General features: G+C 59.5%; 1 protein-coding gene and 1 long non-coding RNA gene across 6 annotated transcripts in view; one reads left to right on the forward strand and one right to left on the reverse strand.

The window, feature by feature from the left end:
* Window positions 1-394: 394 nt before the first annotated feature.
* The window catches only part of SRCIN1 (SRC kinase signaling inhibitor 1), a 64,845-nt gene continuing 45,360 nt past the window's right edge, over window positions 395-19,879 (forward strand). For 2 of the 5 annotated variants that reach the window (XM_058702590.1, XM_058702591.1), the window contains exons 1-2: window positions 1,599-1,866; window positions 10,484-10,546. In XM_058702590.1, the coding sequence (XP_058558573.1) occupies window positions 1,743-1,866; window positions 10,484-10,546 (187 nt within the window). In that variant the 5' untranslated portion in view covers window positions 1,599-1,742. Of the gene's footprint in view, window positions 715-1,598; window positions 1,867-10,483; window positions 10,547-19,879 lie in introns of those variants that run through there. The other 3 variants (XM_058702589.1, XM_058702588.1, XM_058702592.1) reach the window with 3 other exon arrangements.
* LOC131496851 (uncharacterized) lies at window positions 3,623-5,246 on the reverse strand. The gene is made up of 2 exons (XR_009254670.1): window positions 5,132-5,246; window positions 3,623-4,010 (listed from the first exon to the last, which is right to left on the reverse strand). It is a non-coding gene; the product is annotated as an uncharacterized LOC131496851 (long non-coding RNA).

Below are 19,879 nucleotides of genomic sequence, written 5' to 3' on the forward strand. Positions count from 1 at the left end.
GTCCCTCCCCAGACGCTTTTCCAACCCAAGGCGTGCCAGGGCTTGGAGACCGAGAAGTACCCCCCCCCCCCCCCGCTCGAGGTGCACCCCTCTCCTCCGAGGCCGGTCCCGGGCCTCAGGGATTCATCTCTATCGTGGCGAGAGGATTGCATGGGGTGGGAGAAGCAGGTGGAGCGGGGAGGGGAGCGTGAGCGCGCCCCGCACCCCCGGCCCGGCCGCGCGCCGCGGGCCGCGCAGCTGGAGGGCGCGAGGCGCAGCGCCCCCTCCCCTCCTCCGCTCCCCGCCACCCGGGGCGGCCCTTTGTACGTTCCGGCCACACGCGGGTGCCCGCGCCGCGCGCGCTCCCGCCCGCAGTGACACACCCGCGCCGGCCCGCGCGCGCGCCCCCCCCCACATACACACACACATACACACACACTCGCTCTCGCACACTCGGTGACACGCCCGCGCGCGCGCGCGCACCCACACGCCCGGCCGCCGGCGCCCTCCCAGCTGGTCCACCCCGGCGGGGCCCGCGCCCCCGGCCCGCCCGCCTGGCACCGCGCCCCGGGGCTGGGGCCGAGCGAGGAGCCCGCGAGGCGGCGAGAGGGCGAGCGCCAGGCAGGCCGGCCCGGGGCCCCAGCCCCCCGCGCCCCCGCCCGATGGGGAACGCTCCGTCCCAAGGCATGTCCCTGTCTCTCTCCTCCCTAATGTGCCTCCATGCTTAAGTGGAAGGTATTTCTGTTTTCTTTGTGTGTTTTCCCTTCGGCCGGGGGCGGGGGCGGCGGCCGGGCCGGGGAGGCGGCGGCCGGTGGGGCGAGGGATGCTCGGGGCGCAGGTGTTGGGGGGGCAGGGGACCGCGGCGTGCGGGCTTGGGAGACGGACCCGGGCGACAGGAGTCCTGGGACCAGAGGGGGTCAGGGATTGGCGAGGCTGGAGACCGAGCGGGGAGGGCCTCGTGATGCCCGGGGGAGGGGGCCCGAGGGGTGAAAATTTAAAGGGGTACGTGTGGAGGGAGGAGGGGTGGAGAGAAGGAAGGGGGATGGACGGTGAGGGGAGTGGGGGAGGGGAGTGGTCCATCCGTGGTGGAGGAAGAGGAGAATGCAGGGGACGTGAAGGGGACGGAGAAGTGGGGGGAGCCTCAAAGGCCTCTCTTTCCCCCAGGTCCCAGAATGGGGTGAACACACTTGGACGGTGGTGGTAGGCGCTTTGCGCCAGCCCCCCAGGGAAGGAAGGGGATGAGTGCATTCTGGGGTTGGCTGTGTTGCCAGGATACAAGCCTGTATTCCCCCCGCCCCCCTCACCTCGAGGCCCTAGCCCTGGAGACCTTAGAGCCTAGGCAGCAGTTGCTGAAACTGGGGACCAGCTCCCCGCTCAGCTGGCGGGTAGGGAGGGGCCATAAGAGGGAGTGGCTGGGGGGAGGGGCTATTTGATCTTAAGCCCTCCCCCTGCGGAGGCCAGAGGGCAGGGGAGGGCGCCCCCAGCTGGGGGCAGCATCCGGGGTGAGTGAGGAGGTAGGGACCGCTGGGGGCTGAGGGGCAGAGGGCGGGGCTGGGGAGGGACGCGCCATAGCCCCCCCCCCCTCCCACGCACCCCCCTGCTACGTCAGAAGCTCCCGGGCCAGCTCCGAGTCCTGTCGGTGGGGGCAGCAGGATGCTGGTGGAAGCAGAGGGGGCCGGCCGGGTGCCTCCGCAGCTCGGCTGGCAGGGCCCGGCGGGGCGTGTGCGGCTGCTAGTGCTAGCCCCCCCGCCCCACCCCTCCCCATGCAGCCCTGGCAGTGCCTCCGGCGCTTTGCCCTGGCCTGGTGGGAGAGGACAGCCGAGGGCAGCGCGCGATCTCCCAGGGAGGAGGCCGGACCGAGGGACCCTGGGGGCCGAGGGGAGCCAGGTGAGCAGGAACAGGGATTGTGCAAGGAGGAGATCCCTGTTTTTCCCCTCTCTCCAAATACTATGGAAGCAGGAGGTCCTGCAGCCCCCAACTTTAAGGGAAGTGTTTTTCCCCAGTGGCGGGGAGGGGGGGGGCACCTGACTGAGGCGTTTCAGGAGATGTTGGAGCTACGGTTGTTTGGGGGGAAGGGGAAACAGATGAGGATTGGCGGTGGGGGATAGCTGACCAGACTTCAGGCTTGTGGGTCTGAATGTTGCTTGGTGGGGGGTTTGAGCACTTTGCGGGGTAGGATACCTTATTCCCGACTCTGGCTATCTTAGTCTGGGTGACCTTGAGCCTATTGCTTTGCTGTCTAACTTCGTGCCTCAGTTTCTCTCATTCCCGTCCCTATCCTTCTTGCTGGTTTTAAAGAGTGGATGATACATTTGGTGGAGACTGTCACTATGAAAATGTGAGGCTCTGTCATTATTGGTGGCAGCTGTCATGGTGGGGTGGTTTTTCTGGCGTGGTTAGGCGTGTGTATGTATGTGGGGGGCAGTTTGGGTTTATGCGTGGGGGGGTTGCTGGTTCTGGTTGGTGTTGGGGCCACTGTGAGCAAGTGTCAAGGCCTGGCATTCACACAGGAAGGAGGACTCCAGGGGAGCTAAGAGTTGTTGGGCTAGAGACTTAGCTGGTGGCCTGGTGTAGAAGTAAGGCTTGGGGGTGAGGGCTCTGGGCGTAAGGGGAGGGGGTCGCGAGAATAAGACCCCCCCCTCCACCCAGATTGCCTGGCACCCAGACACCATTGGCAGCGAGTGCAAAGGCTTTGCCCTGGCTTGTTGCCACCATGCCTTGGGGACAAGAGGGTCTTTGTCCAGTGCCCCCCCCAACCCCCCCCCCCCCCCCCGTTCCTTCTGCCCTTACCATGATGGCTGATTCTCTGTGATGACCCTCAGGGCTCAGATGGAGACGAGGGTCCCCCATGTGCTCTGGGGATCTGGAAGAAGCAACTGTGGTCCTTGGGCAGTGCCGAGTGGAGAAGGGGGAACTCTCCTAGGGGAAGGATCCCTGGGAATGAGCCATCGGGAACCCTGCCTCCACCTCAGGCCTTCTGCTTGCCTCCTTGCTTAATGGGGGGAGGGTCGGGTGGAGGGGGGAAGGACTCTGGGGTCTTCATGGTCTGATTCCTGCCGGGCTCCAGGTTTCTCAGAGATGTACAAGGTGCAGCATTGGGTGCTGGGATGCAGAGCCTTAGATGCTCTCTCTTTCACTCTTTGGCCAAGGACCCACCCTGGAAAAAGGGTTTAATTAGAACCATTGATTCCTTCTTTGGCTGCGGGCATTGATCTCAATGGTGTGGTCAGAGCTGGGGGTGGGGGGTGGCATGGCTGCTGTCTGCCCGGTGCCAACTGGGCTCTCTCTGACAAAACCTAAGCTTAGGAGGGAGGGGGCTGGGCTCTTTAAAGTAGCGGGTCTATTTGAGCCCCACCCCCACCCCAGGTCAGGTCTTTGGGGGAAGAAGGGTGCTGGGGTTGAGGATTTGAACAGAGGGAGGGGTGTCTGGGGCTCAGGATCATCCTGAGTGGTGGGCCTGGGGCTCTGGAATGGATGGGCAGCTGTGGGTGGGTGGGATCCTGTGAAGGGGAGTCAGGAGATGACAGGGGGCCTGTGGGCACTGGGCAGGCAGAGAGTTCAGGGGAAAGGCCTAGGGCTTGCCATGAAAGCTTCTCTTTCGAGGAATCCCAAGCACTTATCTCCTCCAGCCCTGGCAAGGAGATCCAATTTCTTCTTTTACTTGTGTCCTCAAGGCACAGAGAGGGACAGGGACTGCCTCGGAGGCCCAGCAGGCCTGGGTGTGGCCTTTGAGCCTGGATTCCTGACCGAGTGGCCCCTGCCTAGGCACAGAGAGCTGAGGGTGAGGCTTCTGGCAGCCTCGAGTCTGGTCTCTGGACTTGGTGGGAGGTGGGGGACAGCTTGTGCCCCCCAAGCCCCCGGCGGCCTGCCGTGGGTGGGCTGGTGCAGGTGCAGGCTTCAATGAGCCACTCAGATGCTCTTTGAAGAATCCCTTGTTGGCTTCCTAGGGCCCATTGGAGCAAAGATAATAAAAATCTGGCCGTCAGCGGGTTTGAGGGCTGCACTCGCTTCCCCTTCTTTCATTCCCAGCTCTGAAAAGCAGAGATGAAGGCTTTGGATTTGGCTGCTGCCCCGAGGGAGAGAGGGAGGGAGGGAGGGAGGGAGGGAGGGAGGGAGGGAGGCAGAGGAGGAGGGACTGATTTCCTGGCAGCCCCTGGAATCGCTGGGGAGGTGGGCAGAGGGGCAGGGGCCTGGTCCCCAACTCCTGCCAGACAGCCTCCAGGCCTCGATGGGGCTCCTGTGCCTGATACCCAGGCCTCAGCTTTGTCCTTCAGTCCCAGAGGCCGGGAGCCCTCCCTCTCTGCTCCGCAGCTCCCACCATCCCCACCCTCCCCTCTCCGCTCTGCCCTTCAGTCTGCCCCCCTTCCTCCCCTGCCTCCCCTCTCTCTACCCCTCAGTTTCTCCTGCTCTGCACTTCACTCTCTCTCCCCACCTTGTCTCCTCTTTCCTCACTCTGTCTGCCCCCTCCCATCTGTTTGCCTTCCTCCCCCCAGCATTGGTCCTGCTTTCTAGGACTGTCTGGAAGGTTGAGAAGCCAAGTTGGGGGTGGGGTGGGGTGGAGGGCAGCCGCAGCCATTGGAGGGACAGGCCTGGGTTGACTATTATGGTCTGTCAGGTGCCATAGTTATCAGTCCGAGCGGAAGGGGCTGCTGAGCACTTAGAGATGTGTGTGTAGTGAAGGGCGCTGTCCCCCTCCCCGCACCACAGCGGGCACCTTGCCCTGACACTGGGCTTCAGACACTCCAGTTCTCCTGCCGCCTTCTGCTGCTTGGCTGCCGGAAACCAGCGCCTCTGGCTTCAGGCCCCTCTGCCCCTCGAGCCACACGCGGCCCCAGGCATCGCTGCCGCCCTTGTCCACTCTTCCCTTCACTGCCACCACCGTTTCCAGGCTCAGAGGTGGGAAGGGAAGGTTCTGAGAAGCCCTTCGCCCTATCCCCGCCCCTCACCCCCAGTCTCTGGTAGGCCTTCCTGGAGCCCCATTTAGGCCCTGTGCCCTCTTTGTCATCTTGTCCACCTCCCATATGAAGGACAAGACCCTCCGGAAAGAGCACTAGACTCTGAGTAAAGACACCTCGTTCCCATTCTTCCTCGGCACCCAAATGTCCCAGTGACCTTGAGCAAGTCCCTGCCTGGTGCGGGCCGCTTTCCTCACCTGTGAAATGAGGGGGCGTGGGCTGGATCATCTCCAAGGTCTCTTCTGACATTCCGTGGATGTTGTGTCTCTCTTCTGGGTGATTTGCATATGCTTTGCATATATTAATGGTGCCTGCTTGAAGGGGGAAGGTGCCACCCACAAGGACCAGAGTCCCACCCACCATTCCCATTTCCCTTGCCCATTGGTCCATGCTTTTACTGCTAGAATCTCCCAGGGGATGGAAGCTGAGGCCTGAGCATTCCCCGGGGAGGTGGGTCTGGGCCCTCAGCTCCAGACATGCCCAAGGTAGGATGGGGGGTAGCCCTAATGGAGGGGATCCCTACCCTCATCACTCCTGCTACCAAAGGCCCAAACAGGGAAGCCAAGGGCTGTGTGACTTTATCACAGTTGCCTGTGGCTACCGTGGGGTGTGTGAAACCCCACTGAAGCTGGCTTGGGGGCCTCCCTTCTCCATTCTCAGGGCCTGAGCACCTGCTAGATGTTAAGGCGCTTAGCTAGGTGTACGAATTCCTCCTCTCGCTTCAGCTACCATTCACAGCCCAGGGCTGGTCATTCCGTCTTGTACTCCTGCCCACTTCTGCTCAGGCCCCTGGGCTCTGGGTATGTGTGGGTTGGAACTTGGACCTGAGAGCTGGTCACTGAGGGAGCACTAGTTCATTGCATATCTGGGCCCTGCCTAGTTACCACACCAAAGGTGAAGCCCCTTGCTCCCTATAAGGGTCACAGATGTCATCAGGGAGAGAGAATCTGCTGCCCTGGGTTCTGTCCCCACCTCCATCAGCCCAGCAGCTCTCTTGAGGACTGCCCCCAGGGCCGTCTCCCCTGCCACTTGGCCTGTGCCCTGTGTCTGGTGTGGGCCAGTGTCATGGGTCCCAGCCTCCAGTCCTGCTTCTGTTGCTCTGCCCCCTAAAATGCCCATCACCTGGGGCAAGACTGGGGTAAAAATTGGCAGCCTGGAGAAGTGCCAGGTGACCGAGTAAGGGTGACCGAGTAAGGGTGAGGACATCTGAAGACAGAGCAAAGATGCGCCCCACCGCCAAGGAGGACTGAGCCAGAAGAAATGGAGCAAGAGGGATCAAGGTTAGATTTAGTCTTAGCGAGAGGCCGTCCCAGGGGGCAGATTAGTTTCTGACCATGGGATTGCTGGGAAGATTAAGTGAAATCGTAGATGAAAATGTCCAACACATAGCCCGATACGTATTAAACACTCAGTAAATGGCGTGGGGGGAGAGAACAGATGTTTCTGAAACCGGCAAAGACCCTCCCCTAACCTTGAGACTCAGGCTTTTGTAGGGGATGAGGAGTTGGAGGGACCGTTCCCAGAAGAGCTGTTTCTCCCACACTCGGGCTCCTTTTCCACCAACGCACCCCTCCTGCCTCACGCATGCCCTGGGCTCAGGGCCCAGCCACCCTGGCATACCCTGGCCTCATCCTCTGTGCCGCAGGTGGGCAAACAGAAGGGTTTGAGGGCGAGAAAAATGTACTTCTACCCTTCCCCCAATCTTTGCCCAGGACAGCTTGAAAGGAAACAGGCCCACGCTGTAGTAGGAGGAATAGAGGTTAGATAGGAAAGAAAACCTCCCAGAGTGTGAAGGGGGGGGGGCGGTACTGTAAGGTGGGGAGCTCCCGTACCTAGGGGCAGGGGACTGGTTGGCGTGACCTTTGAGATGACCTTTGGGCCATCCTGAGGAGCTTGATAGATCCAGTTTAACCTCCTGTGGCTCTTGTGGTTGGCAAAGTACAGGGGTCCATGATGGAGAGGGGTCCAGACCTGTTGGGGAGGAGAAGGGGACAGGGTAGTCACTCTTTAATCCCCTAGGGCAGAGAGGTGACGGGCTGTGTAAACAGCAAGCATTGGACCAGTATCAGGTTGCCTGTCTTCCCTGCTGCTGTGTGACGTTAGGTGAGTTAGTTGCCCACTCTGGTCTTCAGTGTCCTTGGTATGGGAAGAGAGGGTGGAACCAGAGAATCTCTAAGGTCTCTTCCAGCTGTCACAAGTTCTAGCTACTTCCTCTCCCCTGAGATAATACATGCCTCGCCACAGAGAGGGTGGGAAGAATATTTCCGAGCTCCAGCGAAACCGGGTAAAATGGAGATTTGGCCCAGGAGAGCATTGGCACAAGCGCTTGAGCGCGGGCACACCCCCGCCCCCCTTGCAAACAGTCCCTCATTCTCCAAAGGCACATTGTGCCTAAGTCTACCCTCTCAGCCCGGCGGATGGATAAGGGAGCGGCTAGAAGATTCAGCCATCTGAGTCATAAACTCAGTTTTCTGCTCATCCCAGCGGAACTCATTCCATTCCATTCGGAGACTCGAATCCAGTCCGGATTTTCCTTCGCAGAGGCCCTACCCGCGGGTGGCTCCACTCCCCCACAGCCTTTTTCTGGTTCCGGGTGGCCTCCGCCACCTGGCCCAGTTGACTGCATGTCCCGGTATGGAGTCACGGAAGACCGGGAGGGAGTTGGGTTCCCCCCCCCTCCCCCCCCCCCCCCCCCCCCCCGCAAGCCTGCCTGCCTCACCTCTGCAAACATCCTCAACCCAGCACACCGGCTTCTTTTCCGCCCCAGCTACAGAGCTTGCTGGAGCCCTCAGACCCAGAGACCCCAACCGAGAAGTCCAGACCCAGAGACCCCTGTGGAGACGCCCTAGCTAGAGCTGTTTGTGCCAAGCAGGCTCCCCACACCCCCAGGGCCTGTGATAATTGCAGACACAGCGGGCATCTGTGGCGTCACCCTAGGCCCCAGCGTCTGCCTCATTGGGGAAGAATTAATGATTCCATCTCATTGGGAAGGCATTCCACGGCTCACTGAAGCCTTTTCAGAGGAAGACTCAGCGCTCTGCCTGCTCCCCTGGGCTGTCCCCTGCCCACTTCGCTCCCCCCACCCCACTCCTGCTTCCTCCCCCACCCAGGGCTAGGCTGGCCTGATGAGTCCCCATTCCCGTCCCAGCCACTTTGTAAGTAAAAGTTAGGGCTCTGCGGAAAAGTGAGGGCCTTTAGGACTGACATAGACTCTCACCTTGCCAGCCCCCTGACTTTCAAGACTCTCCCTAACGTGGGTGCTCAGGGGATTTCTGGAAGTTAAAAGAAGGCTAAGGGGTGAAAGGCTCCCTGGAGCCTCTTCCGTGGGGGAGGAGGGAGAGCAGGAAAGGGGCCCCTGGAGGGCCAGAAGTCACTTAAAGATGAAGCCCAAGAGATCCTGATCCAGCTCCTGTGGAACCCAACAGCTCACCCCCCCTCCCCTGGTCCCTCCCTGACCGCTCTGCAGCCGCAGCCCGGAGTTAGAATCTTCTGCCTCCTAGGATGGCAGGAAGAGGACGAGGCAGGAAGAGACTGGATCAAAGCCTTCTCTTCCACTTGTCGTCCTTTTTTTTTTTTTTTTTTTTTTTTTTTAAATTTTTTTTTTTTTTCAACATTTTTTATTCATTTTTGGGACAGAGAGAGACAGAGCATGAACGGGGGAGGGGCAGAGAGAGAGGGAGACACAGAATCGGAAACAGGCTCCAGGCTCCGAGCCATCGGCCCAGAGCCTGACGCGGGGCTCGAACTCACGGACCGCGAGATCGTGACCTGGCTGAAGTCGGACGCTTAACCGACTGCGCCACCCAGGCGCCCCCACTTGTCGTCCTTAAGAAATTAACTTATACTGGAGCATGGCATGGAAGGAGGGGAGACGGCCAAAACCTGAGGAGGACAGAAGGGAGCCAGCTTGGCTCAGGGGTCAAGAGCTCAGGCTCTAGAGTCTGACCCATGTGTGTGGTTTGGGACAAGTCATTTTGCCTCTGAAGCTCACTTTTCTTTCCTCATCTGTAACTTGGGGCATATGACAGTGGATTCCTCACAGGGTGGGGACCAGGATTAAATGAAGTAATTTAGGTAGCCTTCCTAGCACATTGTAAACCTTCACCAAATAGTAATTTCTTTGTCTTCATATTCCTCGAGTCCAAGGGGGACTTGTCTTCCTGGAGGAAGGGGCGTACATGAGAAAACCTCTTTAGTTTTTTTCTAAAACCCAGATCCTCACCTCAGCTTATCTGGGACTAGATCCCCGGAGCTGCCACTCAAGGCTGGTGGTGGGAAGGAAGATAGGCCTCCTGGGTCTTCACTCCCCTGCCCCACCCTGCGCCCTCTGTCCATCCATCCCTTCCACGCGCGACCCCCCACCCCCACCCCACTGCCTTGTCCAGGAAGCCCTCTGGGGCTAGATCCCTACGCGAACATTCTTGATTTCTTCCCTCAGTCAATGTCCCAGCATCTGGGTCCAACAGCTGTTTCTCCCTGGGATGCCTGCGTCTTGGGTAATCGGTGGGAAAATTGGAACCATGAGATTGGCAGGGGGCTCTGAGCACTCTTGCAGCCAGACGTGATGCGGGTATGGATGGGTCTGAGCCAGCTAAGGGAAGGCTGTGCCCGAGAGGGTGCCCGGCCGCAGTGTCTTGCGGGGGGGGGGGGGGGGCGGTCTGAATGCCACGAGCCCCGGGAGGAAAGGCAATAGACAGGTATCAGAGCAGGAGGGGAATAGGGTGCCGTTAGGAGGGTGCAGGATGGGGGGGCCGCAGCCGCGAGGGACCGCTAGGAGAGGGCCTGCACCCTGGACGTTGGGTGGGTGTGGAGGCAGGAGTTAGATGTAGAGCTTCAGGCAGTTTGAAGCAGGGGTGCCATTCCCCGCCGCACAGCCCTCAGCAGAGTGCGAGTGTGTGAGTGCTTGTTGGGTGTGAAATGCCTCTGTTTCCTCCTTTGCAGGCAGAGGAGGGGGCCCTTCCTCAGGGTTAGGGGGTGAGTGGAGCAGATGGGGGTCTCGGGCTGAGAGAGGGCTGTCAGCAGGGCAATGACGGCAGGCCCCTCTGACTGTGAACCCACCAGCCTTCCAACCGGGGGTGACCTTGGTGGGGAGACACACAGATGGGCGCTCCAAGGTGCTGTCATGGGGATCTTATGTGGGCACTCCAGGAAAAAGCCTGCCTCTGCTTCTGGGAGGAGAACCAGGCCTGGCTTGTTGGTTGTCTGTCCTGGGGCCCTCCTTCTGAGGACCTCATGTTTTCTGTGTTGTCCTGCTGTCTGTCCTCTTGTCTGTCTCCCACCAGTGTCTCTGCCCCTTCAGCCCCTGCTCTTCCTCCAACACCCAATCTCTATCCCGCCTGCCCCCTGGCCCCCAGTGACCCCTAAAGGCACAGCTCCTAAGGCTGTGCCTTGCCCTGTCCCTGCCCCCCTCCACCCCCATGGCCCAAGGCCCCTGCCCCGGCCCATCCCATGTTGGGAGCCCCACCCTGGGCCCCTTGCTCTCTCCAACTCCTCCCCTCTGGCTCTGGGCATTCATTCACGACTTTCCTCCTTTCCTGTCCCTCACCCAGGGCTCCAGCGTGCAGCGGGAGGGAAGGCTCCAGGACTCTGTTCCCTCTGTTTAAAGTCTCCAGGTTGGTAAGCCAGGAGGAAGGCCTCCCCCCACCATCCTGCCTCCCACTGCTCCTTAGCCAAATGCCTCTCCCCAGCCTAGAGGGCCAGAAATGGGGGAGGGGGGGCTATCCCTGATGGGCCCAGGCCTTTGCCAGGGGAGGGGGCCGCAGAGACGTGACTCTGGGGAGGGCAACTTGCCTGGCAGAGGATATGTCTATGTGTGCATGTGAGTTAGTGCGTGTGTATGCATGTACATTATGTGCTGGCTGCAAAGCCTCCGTACAGTTGGGGCTGGGAAGGGGGGAGGAGGCAAGGACCCTTTGCTGAGGGGACTGGTGGCCTGGGGAGAGGGATTCAGGAGCAGGGGGGCCCTTCTTATGGAGGGAAGCCCGTGTTCCAGCAAAGGCCAGAGGGTGGGAGATGGGACACAGGACCATACACTGCCTCAATACAAGTCTATTTGGTTTATAGGCACTTGGAAACCTGTGATCTTATTTCAACCATTCAATTACTCATTCATTTGTTCATTCATTCATTCATTCCTTAAATAAAGATTTATTGAATACCTTCTCTGTGCCAGGCACTGGGCTAAGCTCTGAGTCCAGCAGTGAGCAAGACAGATAAGAGTTCTTTCATTGCTTAAGTGGTGAGCAAATAGAGGTTAAGGAGTTGGCTGAATTCACTGGCTGTGGAGCCTGGGGCTATGGCTCTGCCAGCTGACTGTGGAGTACCTGCCCCCGCTCCAGAACTGTGACTCTGTGTCCCTGTCCACCCCAGCTCCCCTGCTGGCAGCTGCTCTGTACTTTATGGCCCTGTAGATGTCCCTTGACCTGATGCCGCCCCTCACATAGTGTGCCCCCCACCAAGTAAGAAATGATTGAGGCCTCAAGTCCCTGGGGACCCTGGAGACTGTGGGCAGCATTGCCCGGACAGTGCTGAGGTCACTTCAGAGGGCCTCAGGGAGCCGACCCCCTACTTCTGTCCCCAGGACCAGGAGACTGGAGCACTGGACTTGAGAGACAGCCTGACCTGGATTCAAATCCTCACTTAAGCCATTTAATTCCTACCTGTGTGGCCCTGGGCAAGCCACTTTCCCTCTCTGAGCCTCAGTGTTCCTGCCTGTAAAATGGCAGGGTTGTTGAGATTACAGGAAAAACAGCAGCTGGTCCAGGGCCTGGCCTAGAGCAAGGGCTACCCCATTGCTGGTTCCCTTTCTGCCCGCACCCCCTCCCACCCTGGGGTCGGGCAGCCTGTAACCCGTTATTGTCTGGCTGCTGCCCTGCCCCCCCCCCCCCCCCACCTTAGGAGAGGGGCTGCAGGATCTCCATCCTGGCTGTTTGCGGACTCAAGTCCTCCAGTGCTTCTCCATCTCTCTGAAGGATGCTTCAGCCTCAATCTGGGCGGGCAGCTGGGGGAGGCAGCTCTCCTTGCCACTGTGGCTGCCGCCGCCGCCGCCTTGATGGCTTTTTAATAACTTTGCTCGGAGACAATCTGCAGAGCGCTCGTTTGTCTGCCTCTTAATTAAAATTACCGTTTTCCTAAAAGAGCAACGAGGCTGCTCCCCTCCCTCCCCAACCCGTGGCCGCTGCCTGAAGGAGGCAGGAGCGACTCTGAGACTGCAGCCCTTCTCCTCCGCCCCTGTCCTTGTCACATGGGCCGACCGCCCCTTCCCCACACCCACAGCAGAGGGGCTGAGGCTCAGCTTTCCTGGTGGGCTTGGGGGTAAGGAACCAGAGCCTGAATGCGCTCCTCTCTCACCCACCCTTTTCTGGAATACTCCCAGAGACGGGGGAGCTCAATCCCTTCCAAGACTTACTTCCCCCAACCACCCTGTCCTACCTGCCCATCCAGACTGGACTAAACGGAGGTGGGTTTTGGCCAAGCGTGTGAAAGATTATTAGAATGCATGGGGTTGGGGGGCGGGGGGTGGTGGGAGGCACCCGTGGAGGTGGATACGGTGGGGTCAGCGCTTCACCATCGACTCTGGTTTCAGTTACCGTTGACCTCTGAGATCCCTTTGTGGGCTCCGAGTCGACAAGGGAGCGGAGGCCTGGCCAGTCGGGGGGTCATTTAGTCCTTGCTGAATTGGGGGGCAAAATCATCCCTGGCAATAATGAAAATACTAAGGACCATTATTTATTGAATGTTTACTTGATAACACGTGGGCCATATGCTGGGCGAAGCTCGGAGCGGGTGTTAGCTCATTTTACCCTCACGACTGGCCTGTGGCCTCCATGCTATTGTCTCTGTGTTGCAGGGGGAGGAGACAGACCAGAGAGGTTAAATAACATGCCCCAGGTCACACAGATAATCCATTATGGCAGCCTTGGGCCTACTCCCCCTCCTTCCATTTCACTTGCCACCCGAAGCCCTTCTTAAGGTCTAGCCTCAGTCTCTCATGTGAGCAGGATTCTTCCGCAGTTCAGGCCACTGAGAACTGACTCTGAGGTTCATCCCCACCTTTCTTGTCCCACCCCATTCCTGGCTCCACCCTGGGGCGTCCTGGGGGGGGGGGGGGCTCCGGACCCTGGAGTGGAGGAAGGTGGGGGGAGGGAGACTAGAAGTTAGAGCCTTCCCGTTTCCAGACCTCCTTTCCTCGGGCACAGTTCCTCTCCACGTGGGGAAAAGGCCATGGGGCCAGGGAAGAAGGGACTCAGTGACTCAGTTGTGACCAAGCAGATGCTGCTTGGTTGTGAGACCAGGGGAGGTGGCCTGCCACTGCAGTTTCACAGGTGAGGCCCACCTGATAAACCATTCCGGAGGAGTGGGATGCGCCTGGGGTCTGGAGAGCCAACACCAGGGAGAACCTTCTTGATGTCTGTGTCTCCATCAGCTCCCATTAGGCGTGGCCCATCTCCTCTGTGAACCTTTGCTTCTGTGACTCCTCTTCCAGGAAGAACCTCCCCCCTTTGTCACCTCCTCTTCTGCTCCTCCCTGACCACCTCCAGGCCTGCCCCACTGAACTCCCTGTCACATCCTTTATGGTGGAACCGACTAGTGCACTTTTACTCTGGTGGGGGGGCGGGTGGAGTTACCGGAGGGCCTTCAGGGGCAGGAAACGAGTGAGGTGGTGGGTGAGGACAATGGGGAGCAGGTGCATGTACACCTTAAAGACATCAGAGAAACGAAACACCACCACCAGCCAAAGGACATACCCGTGCCCCAGTGTGGCCCCAGTGTGATCCTCACTAAACTGATTCATTTATTACAGTTCCACACAGAGTGGATGTGTACCAATCGTTTGTTGAGTGAATACATGATCGCACATGTAGCTAGGCGTGGTGCTAGATACTTTACATAGTTCATTCTTCCCGTCTTCCCAGGGTAGGCACTGTTTCCCCCATTTCGCCATCGGGGAAACTGACATCCAGAGAAATAGAATGACTTATTCGAGATCACGCGTAGGTGAAAGGGCCTGGGCAAGATTTGAGCCTTGGCTGGCTGTGTCATTCCTGTTGTGTTTGGTCGTGGGCATGCGTGCGTGTGACACGTTGATGCATGCATTCAGCACCTGCCCTGGGTAACAGGGAGCACTTGTGTGGCCAATGGCCACCTGGTCGCCAGCCCTAAGTGCCTTGTGGAGAGGTAGGGTTGAAGGAGGTGAGGGCTGCAGAGGCAGGGAGGGAGCGGGTGCCCCTCACCCCAGCACACCCCTCCTCCCTTAGCTTCCGGTCCCATCCCAGAAGCCCGGGGATGGTGGCGTGGTGACAGGTGCCGAGCTGCAGAGATGACAGCAGTGCTGATTCCCCCATAATTACTGTCTGATGAGACGCCAGAATTAGCCACCGCACGAGCATGGGATGCAGATATGGGGCACGGTGCGGGGAAGCAGCTGGGGGTGAGGGAGGCTCTCCCTCCAAGCCTAGGACCCTCCAGCAATAGGGCAGGGACGGCACCCCGCCGGGTGGAGGAAAGGGGGAAGGAAAGGAGGAAGTAGAATAGAAAGGAGGAAGCACTGTGTGGTTAATATGCATCAGATATTACTATGTGGGCTGTGGTTTTCCAGTCCTCAAAGTGGCTAGGCATGCCCCTGAGATGGCTGGCTGCCGGACAGGGCACCAAGGGCCTCAGGCCACTAAGCAGAGACTCACGGGCAGAGCAGGCTGCCCACTGAGTACACCATTTGGTGCCTGGAGCTTGGATCTGACTTGCTGGGGTTGTGCGGGTTATAGTTGTCGGGAAGGGGCTAAGCCCCAGAGCAGACTCCTTGAGTCACATGAGCCAGGCCAGGCACCAGAGGACAGATGGAAGTGCCTGGAAGGGGCAGGCAGGTTCAGCTGACCTTGCCAGAAGAGTCATTCATTCCAGGGAGGAGGAGTCAAGTTGGCCCCCAAAGTTGGAGGTCAGGGCAGGCCTGAGAGTTAGTTGCAAGAGGTAAGGGAGGTAAGGGCAGGGCTGGGGATGTCCTAGGCACTTGTTACCCCGGTGTACGTGCCGGGGGGCAGGAGGAGGGCTGGTGAGGGCAGAAGCAGAGAGGGGTCATCTGGGCTGCTTGGACCTCATCGCACCACTGGAGCAGTTTTGAAGACCACCAACTAAGAGGGCTGGTGGCAACAGGGGGCTCGCCCAACAGCCGGCAGTGCAGTTGGTTGGGGGTGGGGGAATGAAACCAGGCCGCAGAAGGAAGGACCTGAGGCGTTGGGCTCAGAAGAGGAGATTCAGATTCCAAAACCTTCCTCCTGCTCTGAAGGGAGAGGTCAGGACCCGTCCCCGGGCCCCTCTGAGGGCTGTGGGCGCAGGCTCTGGCTCATTTCAGGGCAGGAGGAATCCCGCACGATGATTGACCACTTGGATGTAATGAGCTCTCCATTCCTGGGGGAATCCAAGCCCTGGCTGGATGGCGTTCCTGAAGTAGGGAGAGCTTACAGTTCTCCTGTGGCAGGGGGCAGGAGGCCTCTGTAGTCACCTAAGGTGTGAGAAGGGGATTGAGGGAAGGTAGGGGGGTGAGAAGGTGGAAGTCTGTGGAACATTCTGCCCAGACTGAGCATCTGTGGCCCTGGAACAGCTCTGCTCCCTGCCCCGCCTCCAGCTGTCCCAGCTCCGCTCTGGGGAGAGCCTCCTTGGATCTTCCGGTGTGTGTGTGTGGGGGGGGGGGGGCAGGGTGTACAGGACACAACGGGGGGCTGAGGCTGGGCTGAGAACCCCCCCCCCCCAGCTGAAATGAGTCTCCTCTCCTTGTCAGTTCTGATCCTGGACGAGGTACTCATCCTGTACCTCCTTTTCCTCCCCTGTAAAGTGAGAGAGAGCAACCCCACAAGGGGACCCTGAGAACCGAGCGAGCAGAGGCCACAGAGCCCCGGCAGACTGTCCTGGGTGTGCGGGGTTGTTGGGGTGGGGGGGGGGGCAGTGTCCCTCAGGCCGGTCCGCGCCTCCCACAGCACCCAGATGGATGGGTGGTTTACTTGAGAAGAGACGGCTGGAATCTTCGAGTCCTGCAGGTGGAAATGGAGGCTGCTTATTGCTTCCTTCTCCCGGATCGGCTCTGGTGGGAGGGTTCAGGTAAGACAACAGGGACAACTTCTGAAAGGTGCCCCTGGCATCTGAGCAGGCTTCCCAAGTCAGGCAGGAAATCTGAGTTTCCTGCCTTCTCCCGGCCTCCGCCCTCCAGAGTCTTTCTGGGTCCTAACCTGGTGTGCCCAGGGAGAGGAAGGACAGGGGCGCAGATCTGACAGTCTGTTCTCTCTTGGCTTGCAAGGCAGTGGAGGAGTTAACCCACGAGGTGAGGGCTGAGCCTTGGAGGCCAGCGGCCTGTCCTGCGCGCTTTGGCAGCCGGTGGAAGCAGTCGAAGGCACACAGGCCCCTCACCCTGGCGGAGGAGGCTGAGCACCTCTCGAGGTAGAATAAAGGCTGAGCGTGTCCAGTCCTTGGCCTTGGCTCGTTGGCTAAACAACGGTCAGGGTGGAGCGGCCTTGAGGTCAGTGGACCCATCCCTCTATTTCAAGAAGGAATGTAAACACCTCTCAGCGAGGAAACCCTGAACTTGGCAAAGTAGGAGAGGGGCCGAGGACGTAGCTTCCCTGTGAAGCTTTGGCTGGATTCAGGTTAGGCAAACGGGGTCCCCACTGTCTCGCACTCCAAGCTGGAGCTGGATTGACCCGGCACTCGAGGGAGCCCCCAGATGCACTGGAACCTCTTGGAGAGGGTTTTTTTTTTTTTTTTTTTTTTTTTAATGTTTGTTTATTTTCGAGAGAGTGCAAGCGGGAGAGAGGCAGGGAGAGGGAGACTGAGGATCTGATGCAGGCTCTGCGCTGACAGGCTGACAGCAGGGAGCCCGACGTGGGGCTCGAACTCACGAACCGTGAAGTCATGACCTGAGCCAAAGTCGGTCGCTCAACCGACTGAGCCACCGGGTGCCCCGTGGAGGGGGTCTTAAATGTACACGACGTGTATGCATGGGCACAGTGTGCTGTTTTGTCCCCGTGGCCCCTGAGAGGGCGGAATGGGGATCCAGGGTGGCGTCTGGGTGGTGGCTCCAGGCCTGGCTGGGCCTGGGTGGACCCCTCTGTGTGTAGATGCCTGTGGGGGGTGCGGGCGAGGCAGTTTGTGACTGCGTATGGGTTGGTGAGCACGTACTGGGCAGTGGGCGGGCACCACGGTGCACAGGTATGATGGCAGAAGCTGAGCGAGCTGGAGGCACCAGGCCCCTGGCTGTTCCGGTGGCGGCCGAGGGAGCTGTCTGGGTGCTGGCAGCGAAAAGTCCTCCTAGACAGGGGCTGACCCCAAGAAGGATGGTGTCTGTGAGGAGGACATGGAGGGATCCAGCAAGCCTGGGGCTCCTGCCCAGCATTTACGAGGCCCTCGCTGAGCACTGGGTGTAGGACAGCATTTCCCTGTGGGAAGATGGGAGTGACGGATGGGGCTTCTGTCCCTCACTTCCCATACACTGGGGTCTGTCTCTCCCCCGGGGAACAGGAGGTCTCCTTCTGGGCATGCTCTTGGTCTGAGGCAGCTTTAGGGGCGTGGTCCCTTTGTCCACGCTTGCTGCCCTGGCCACAGCACCCCGAGGCTCGAGTGTCCCTTGGGAGAGCAGGAGCTCTGTCAGCCTCTTCGGAGTGGAGGCAGAGCCAGGGCGGGGAGGGGGGACAGGCGCCTGCCTCCCTCCCCCCCCTCCCTCTTGTGCTCGCTCCTTCCCTTCCTCTCAGCCCATGTTCCTCTCTGCTGCCTCTCCAAGGAGATGTAGAGCTGACAGGACGCCTTCCCCGGGCGCGTGATGGTGGAGATGCCATGCAGGAGTTAGCTTGTTAACGTGGCGCCATGTGGGCACACGCCAGGGCTGTTCCCAGCTTTTCCAGCAACAGCTTCAGACCAAGGGTGACATGCTCCCCTTTGCTTCTCCGCCCCCTCCCTTACCGGGAAGTCAATTAGCCAGATCTTCATTAGTAGCTAAAAAGCAAAACCCTACAGTGCGGGGCCTGATAAAACTCTGACAATCGAGTGAAAGGAAATCAGGCAATGGGGCAGATCAGGAAGGAACTGTCCCCCACATGTGTCCTTTGTGCAGTGCACAACCTGCATGCCTGTCTACTGGGTGTTAGTAGCTTTAAAAAAAAAAAATGAGGGGCGCCTGGGTGGCGCAGTCGGTTAAGCGTCCGACTTCAGCCAGGTCACGATCTCGCGGTCCGTGAGTTCGAGCCCCGCATCAGGCTCTGGGCTGATGGCTCGGAGCCTGGAGCCTGTTTCCGATTCTGTGTCTCCCTCTCTCTCTCTGCCCCTCCCCCGTTCATGCTCTGTCTCTCTCTGTCCCAAAAATAAATAAAAAACGTTGAAAAAAAAAAAAATTAAAAAAAAAAAAAATGAGAGGACTGAGGCTCAGGGAGACTGCTAACCTACTCAAGGTCACACAACTAGCCAATGGCAGAGCTAGATTTACACAGAGCTTCCTCACCCCCGACTTCAGCAATTTTGGGTCATGTCCTAGCCTTGCCTGCTTCTGGGGGCAGTGCAGGAAAGAGGGAGGGCGGCTGGCTTGTTGGCCAAGGAGGGGGAGTCTTGTTTGAGGCGTGTGGTCAGGGTGCCATGTCGGGACCCTGATTTCTGTGTGGTCAGCATCCCACTGGGCTGGGCTGGGCACCTGGGGGTGTGCCTGGGCCATGACCCACAGCTCTTCTCGCTTTGAGACCCAGGTTGCTGTGGTATGTTTTCCATCTTGCTGCTGATTCCTCCTAAGGAGATGGTTAGACGGTGTCCTCCTGGGGCCTGGGGCCTGGAGGGGGGCTCCCTTGGCAATTGTTTTCTGGGAAGCGGCATAGTGGAATGGAAAAATCCTTGTCCCTGGAGGCCAGGATGCCTGGGTTCCACTTCTAGCTCTGTCTCCAGCTCCTGTGTGGCTGGATCAGGGCCACTCTCTGGGCCTCGGTTTCCTTCCTGTGAAGGGCATTTGGCTGGAGGAAGAGCAGAGAGTGGTTTTCAAAGCACAGGCTCGAGAGGTCACTCCCAGCCTGCTGTGGGGAGGGAGGCCTCACCTGGCCAGGGCTGGGGGGCGGGGGGCGGTTCAGTGCGGTGTGGCCTGTGGACCTGGGGAATTGCCCTCCCTCCCTTCAGGGAGCCCAACTGCCCTTTCTCTTTCAAATCCAAGCTCTACTGGGAGCAGCTGGGACCCAGCGCCCCTCCCCGCCCCCAACAGCTCCTCCTAGGCAGGTGAGCTCTCCTTCCCCCAGCCCTGAGGAGGTCCCTTAATTAGATTCCAACTCGTTTACCAACTAAGTGGCCTTCGGTGGGTTTTAAATCTGCGTAAATTGGTTTGTGTTTTTCTGCCTGCATGAAGCTGTGACTGGCAGGGCCCTGCACCCTCCCCTGCCTCCTGGCTCCCTCTGGGGCTCTGGCGCTCCCTGCCCCACACTCCTCCTGAGTCTCCCTGCCCGGATTCCCTGGGGGCTGGGGTAGCAGAGCTCCCTGGGCATGGGGTGGGGGTGGAAGGGCTCCACGAGCACCGGCATGGGCCACAGTCCTATTCCCCCTCTTCCTCCTCCTTCCCAGGCTGACGGCTGACGGGAGTCCACATGGTGACTCTTGTGAAATCGCTCAACCCCCAGGAGCCCCCTCCCCCCCGCCTCTGACACCTTCTTGCCTTGCCCACCTTCTCCCCACTGCCGCAGTGTTCAAGCAGTGGTCCATCTAGGACCACCTAGGGGGGATGGGCTCCACCTGGCCTCCTCCCCTTTCTCTGCCCTCCCCCTGACACCTTGGAGTGAGGAGAGCTGCCCTTCTCTGGGGACCCCGTGAAGACAGCCTGCCTGGCCTTGCCCCTGTCTCCCTAGTGTCCCTGCTCCTAGTCACCAGGAAGTCACCTTTATTGTCTAACCATCACCCCCATGCTTTCAAGATGGCTCCCTTCCCTCCCAGGCCTCCCTTTC

Source organism: Neofelis nebulosa, chromosome 16 (assembly GCF_028018385.1).
Source record: "Neofelis nebulosa isolate mNeoNeb1 chromosome 16, mNeoNeb1.pri, whole genome shotgun sequence".
Taxonomy (NCBI): domain Eukaryota; kingdom Metazoa; phylum Chordata; class Mammalia; order Carnivora; family Felidae; genus Neofelis; species Neofelis nebulosa.